At 38.6% G+C, this 6,060-nt stretch overlaps 1 protein-coding gene across 1 annotated transcript; it reads left to right on the top strand.

The window, feature by feature from the left end:
- Positions 1-1,005: 1,005 nt before the first annotated feature.
- Positions 1,006-4,527, top strand: LOC103945390 (probable folate-biopterin transporter 3). The gene is given in 6 exon segments (XM_009355948.3): positions 1,006-1,601; positions 2,408-2,667; positions 2,885-2,980; positions 3,058-3,228; positions 3,333-3,542; positions 3,544-4,527. Coding segments are annotated over 6 exon segments (1,506 nt in total). The 5' UTR covers positions 1,006-1,213; the 3' UTR covers positions 3,925-4,527.
- Positions 4,528-6,060: the final 1,533 nt, after the last annotated feature.

Here is a 6,060-nt window from a genome sequence, read left to right as displayed (position 1 = left end):
ACCACCACATTTAAAGTTATACAATGATTGTCAGAAAGAGGTTGAAATGCCTCTATAAGTCTTTCTGGTCTCCAAAAAAATGAAATACCGTGACGAAGCTAAAATTTTGATAGCCCTATAATTGACTACTCAAGTTTGTCTATAAGTTAACAACCACTTAAGATTGTGACCATCAATTAATACATATGCATGTTCATCAATTAATACATATGCCATTCTGTACATCTGCATGTTCATCAATTAATACATATGCAAAACGAATTAAAAAGCTTTCAATTGGTGCAAACTTCTTGGTGTGTCATGCTTCTTCACTTTGCGGTTTTCTTTTCCCAATCAAGTGTAATTGTGCCAAATGAAGTCTTCATGGTTAACCACCAAAAATCTATCTCTACAAGGAATTGGCCAAACGTTTGATGCATGGTTGTGCTAAAACCAAAGGGAGGCAGTAATCATTCCATTGTAAATTAACCAAGCACGATCGGTTCTTATACTTAATTAGAGGTACTAAAAGTTAAGGTATTAGGTAACACTGCTGGATTCAGGAATTTTGTTCCAGGATTTCAAAAGTTTCGTAAAATTTTTTTGACAATAAATCCAGCAGAGAATGATGTAGTTTTGAACCCTCTTCCTCTCTTAATAATGGTAATTTTTTTTTAAAAAAAAAAAGGAAAAAAAAAAAAACAAAGGAATGAGGGTTTGAGCCGAAAATGGAGTGATCACTTGCTAAATGAAAAGACTTGTACAAAAATGGATGGAAAATCAACTTCTTTGACGGATTTGCCTAACGTGAAACCAAAAAGAAACTACAAAGATGAAAAATGCCTCGAAATAAAATTACTGGCAGGAGAGTGAAAATCCGAGTAAACTGGTAAAATTCCTGCAAATTAAACAAATGCCTATTTACCCAGTGGGCTTTTATCAAGCTTAAAATTCGTAGGTGTTCTCACCTTGGATCAAAGCCTTTAACCAAAACATAAAAATAGAAAAAACTAAAAAGCCCAGCAATATTGTTTCCCATTTTTGCTTTGGGAAAGTCTATTGGGGTATTGCGGATCTCCGTCTCCCTGACAGAGCTGAACTGTTGCAGTTAAAGTCAAAGTCCAGCAGATGCAGCTTCTGAGAACCAATTCGACAACCCCACCTCAGAAAACCAAGACTTATCAACTGGGTGTTATTTTTCTCAAATTTTGCAGGAAAAGCAGAGTTATCAGCCATGGAAATGGAAACAGAAGAACATGATCATGAAAAAGAAAGTCTTTACCCTGAGTCTGGGAACCAAAAGCAGAAGATCCCAGTAAAGGGTGTCCAATATTTGCTATGGACACCCATAAATTGGTTCAGAATGCTGAGCAGCGAGTTGCATTGGAGCTTTGTGGTAGGTGTGGTGATCGTGTACGGAATCAGCCAGGGTCTGAGCATGGGGTTGAGTAGAATTAGCATACAGTATTACTTGAAGGACGAAGAGAAAGTGCAGCCTTCTGAGGCACAAATCTACTTTGGGATCATCCAAATTCCATGGATTGTGAAGCCTCTTTGGGGTCTCCTCACTGACACTCTTCCTGTTCTTGGCTACCGCCGAAAACCCTACTTCGTTTTTGCTGGTAGATTATGATACCAACTCATTTTTCTATATAAATGTGTGTTTTGATTTTATATAATTTTAGCTGCTGCTTTTATTTTCTATTGAATTTAGGGTCATATTTTATGTTATTTAAAGATCATTTTATGTTCTAGCTTACTTGATACGTAAACAGCCTAATTTGGATTGGCATCGTATTCAAATTTATTCGGGGATAATTTGAGCAATTTAATAAGGACGTTGTGTTGTATGTTGTCACATATAATTTTCTTTTTCAGCTACATCATATGATTTTGCAGAAACTGCATTGCATGAAATGATGGTTAATTGGAGAGTATCATATTTCAAGTAGAGGATTCATCTGTTCATTTAAATGTGGGCTAACAATAGTTTATTTATGACAAGTAGAAAGCACTTCTGACGGAAGACATGACACAAAACCGAGGGTAGTGTCGTTCGAGGATTCATATAGCCGACCCTACTTAGTGGGATAAGGCTTTGATGTTGTTGTTGTATAAATACATACATGAATTTATTATTCGACATCAATTTTCGTAAAATTGAGAAACTACTGGTTTGTAAAATCTGGCAATTGTAATCTTTGGCTAAGTGTTGAAGCCCCATATCCCTTTAGTGCCCTGACTTCCATTTGCATAGGTATTTGTAATCAGATGCTGCATTATTTTGTCTCCAAGAGTTGCCATGTAACTTGGGTTCTTGCTTTTCTAATCTAATTTCGAATTTAATCTGTATAAGCTTATAAAGAAGAAAATACTACATTACCTGAACGCTGTTCCCTTATTTTTCCTTTCCTGTTGGTCTTTCCAGGTTTGCTTGGGATGACCTCCATGCTTGTGTTATCACTAGACAAGAATTTAAATCTCACAATGTCCTTGCTGGCTCTGATGGCGGGGAGTGCTGGAGTAGCAATTGCCGATGTAACAATTGATGCCTGTGTTACACAGAACAGTATAAGACATCCATCCCTTGCTGGTGACATGCAAAGCTTGTGTGGACTGAGCTCTTCAGTTGGGGCACTGGTCGGATTTTCACTTAGTGGGTTTCTTGTTCACCTTGTGGGCCCTAAGGTATGCTTTCGCATATAGTTGTGACATAAACCTTTGGCATTGTCAATCTTTTGGTATATGTTTATACTGTTAAATTAGACAGAACTTTGATTTGATATCGGATTTTGGCAACCTTTCGATTGAACCATATCATGTTGGTATAGTTTCATTATCCACTCAGATAATTTATCAGCTTAAATTGCTTTCTGACCGGTAGAAGTTGGCACTTCTATGACAGGGTGTGTTTGGGTTGCTCAGCATCCCTCCAGGGCTGGTCGTTTTGGTTGGGATAATGCATAGAGAATCTCATGTGCGCAACTTTGCTTATAAACAGGTGAGATTACTTTACTTTTTTATTTACCCATTTTAGCATCTGCTTTCTCTGATCCTCATGCCAATCTCTTAATTTAGGTCAGTGTAAAGTTACTGGATGCTGGTAAGGCTATGTGGACAACATTAAAATGCGGTAGCGTATGGAGGCCTTGTTTATATATGTACTTGTCACTTGCTTTGGCCTTGAATGTTCGTGAAGGAATGTTTTATTGGTACACTGATGCAAAGGAGGGTCCGTCTTTCTCTAAGGTAACCGGAAATGCTTCTATAATTTTAGAGCACTTCTTGTGGCCGGAAGTTGTTTGGTCTGGTGCAGCCTAAATCCAAACTCATTGTTTATATGCTTCCTACAGGAGATTGTTGGATCCATATTCTCTATAGGTGCTGTTGGCTCGCTTTTGGGGGTCCTTCTCTACCAGAACTTTTTCAAAAATTACCCTTTCAGGGATGTTCTTTTCTGGACTCAGTTGCTCTATGGTGTTTCAGGATTGCTAGATTTGGTATTGGTGTTGCGCATAAATTTGAAATTTGGTTTGCCAGATTATTTTTTTGTTGTCATTGACTGAAGCCGTTACTATGTTGATTGGGCGTATGAAGTGGATGCCTCTCCTTGTACTTAGTTCCAAACTCTGCCCTGCGGGTATAGAAGGCACTTTCTTTGCGTTACTGATGTCGATTGACCATGTAGGGATGCTCTCATCTACTTGGGCTGGAGGCCTCTTACTCCACATCTTGAATATTACACGGACACAGTTTGAAAATCTTTGGATGGCCATTTTGATCCGGAGTTTGTTGAGAATTGTTCCTATTGCACTACTTTTCCTAATACCCAGAAGCGATCCCAACTTATCCATTCTTCCATCTGAGATGTTGAGGACCAAAAAAGCCGACGATGTACATGAGTATGAGACGCTTGAAATGCCCTCCCTTGTCACTGGCACTTGATCAGAACTATGGATTTGTTAACTGCAGTGTCGAGGAAGAATCGCTTCTAATGACTGTTGGGAGGTACTGGAGAAACCCTTTTTGGAAATGTCAGTAACCACATCCTTGAGAGAAGGCATTTTTCACGTTCTCTAATTACAACAGACTATTGATTATACTTTTACCATGGTGAAGAACTTGGATTCACGTACAGCAATCTTTTTTCCGCAACAGGTTCTATTACCGCTCTAGTGTTATGAGAATGCACATGGGGCGAGCTTGGTGATTCGAGGTAAGTCATTGTACAGGTGTTGCATGCATCTAGCTGAAGTAGTTGTCTGGTCTGAGATTCAGAACCAGTAGCACTGTAATCAGATAAAGTGGGAGTGCAAGGATGGACAGCCTGACGATTTTTCTTACTCTCTTCTCACTGCCGAAGAACAGTGGCTTCAACCTCGCTCGTTTTTGTAAGTTCTTATAATATTCCTACAAATGGTTGATCCTTTGCAAATGTTGTTGTGTCAACTGAAGTAAACCTTATGCAGTTCTTCAACATAGGTCAATTTTTTGATGTGTATGAAATTTTATATAGTTCTTTCATACAAAGTTCTTTAACATTGTCAACAACGCTTTCAACTATTCTTTCGTGCACTCGTACGTAACTTGTTGCATCCAAGCATATCATACAGGAAAATAATACAGTCTTCAAACCATAGGGAATCACTTTATTACAGAACGGCACTCAGAAATTGCAAAGTAGCATGCATTCGTTACTCTATTCTAAACTTGGGGAGGGTTGGCACCACTGTAGCTTTGCAACAGTGCACTGGGGGGGATTTGGTTTTAATTACGAAATTACCCTTCTTTTATGTGAATATGGGCTATGGATGCCTTTGCCGTTTAGGCCCGTAATAAGCCTGACACAATTAGTTGTGGCCCCTTTAAACATATATGGTTTCTCTTTAGGTTAACGGTTTCATTGGCAAGTTCACTTTCATCAAATAGATAGGGGGGTTGAATGCCCTAATATGTAAGCACACTTAGTTGTATTATTAGTGAAAACAAATGTATTTTTTTCTTCTAATATTGCTTTAATTTCATTTTGAGGAGAGAATAAATAAGGTTTCTTTTCTTATTATTTTTCTTGCTCAAGTATATGGTATTAAAACCTTTAGTATATTTCCTTATTTACATGACAAATTTCTCAACTCACGCATCGCGCAGAAAGGAATACTTGTAAGAGATTGTGTGTTGTATATCCAGATAAGAACAAAATTGAATCAAAGAGAAATTTAGAGAGAGAGAGAGAGAGTGCAATGCATAGAATGCGACCCTGCAAATCTTCATTCATTCACCGTGAATGAGATAGAGGATGAAGAACAGTTCAAAACACTTTTAGTTATTTTAAAACATTATTTATAATAGCCGCTATCCGAGACCTTGAAAAGAAATAACACTTGCGACTTTATATTCGTACCAATAATATATCCACACTAAAAATTATGAAACCTTATTGGAAAACGTTTAGCACAGAGACGTGGTTAAAAAATAAATAAATATATCTCCTTGTCGTTTAATGAAGGCAAATAACCCATTTTAATCAGATAAATTATCCACTTCCAAGGACATGGATCCTCTCTGGATCCAATTGTTCTAATCTTAGGGATCAATGAATTCAGATCATTGAAATTTGATCCAACGGTTAAAGTTATTATAACTTTTAGAGTGAGCTTCTATCTGTAACCGTTGGATCAAATTTTAATCGTTCGGATTCATCGATCCCTAGTAATTGGACAATTGGATCCGGACAGAATCCATGTCCCACTTCCAAAAGTAAGAAACGAAAAGAAAGAGAAGGAAAAAGGAAAGTATGATAAGAAAGTGTTGAGCCTTATCCACAAGAACACTGTCGGCAGACTTTCCTCGGTTGAAATTCTTACGTGTCCAGGACCTTCCACGCAATCATCGCCACCGGCCCAATTACCAGGCAAATCACCCCGCACAGCTCAGAACCTTCGGGATGCGGGCCCCCACAATTTTATCCAAACACGCACGTGGGCGCACCTGGCTTCGCGACCACCGCAGAAAACGCCAAACTAGATGACGTCCTCTGACGCCGCCGGCCGCCTCTAAGAGCACAGTCACCGCCCAGACCCA

The sequence above is a fragment of a genome, unplaced genomic scaffold (genome assembly GCF_019419815.1).
Source record: "Pyrus x bretschneideri cultivar Hongxiangsu unplaced genomic scaffold, Pyrus_bretschneideri_v1 Contig20, whole genome shotgun sequence".
Classification (NCBI taxonomy): Eukaryota; Viridiplantae; Streptophyta; class Magnoliopsida; order Rosales; family Rosaceae; genus Pyrus; species Pyrus x bretschneideri.
This window is presented reverse-complemented; position numbering and strand designations above follow the sequence as displayed.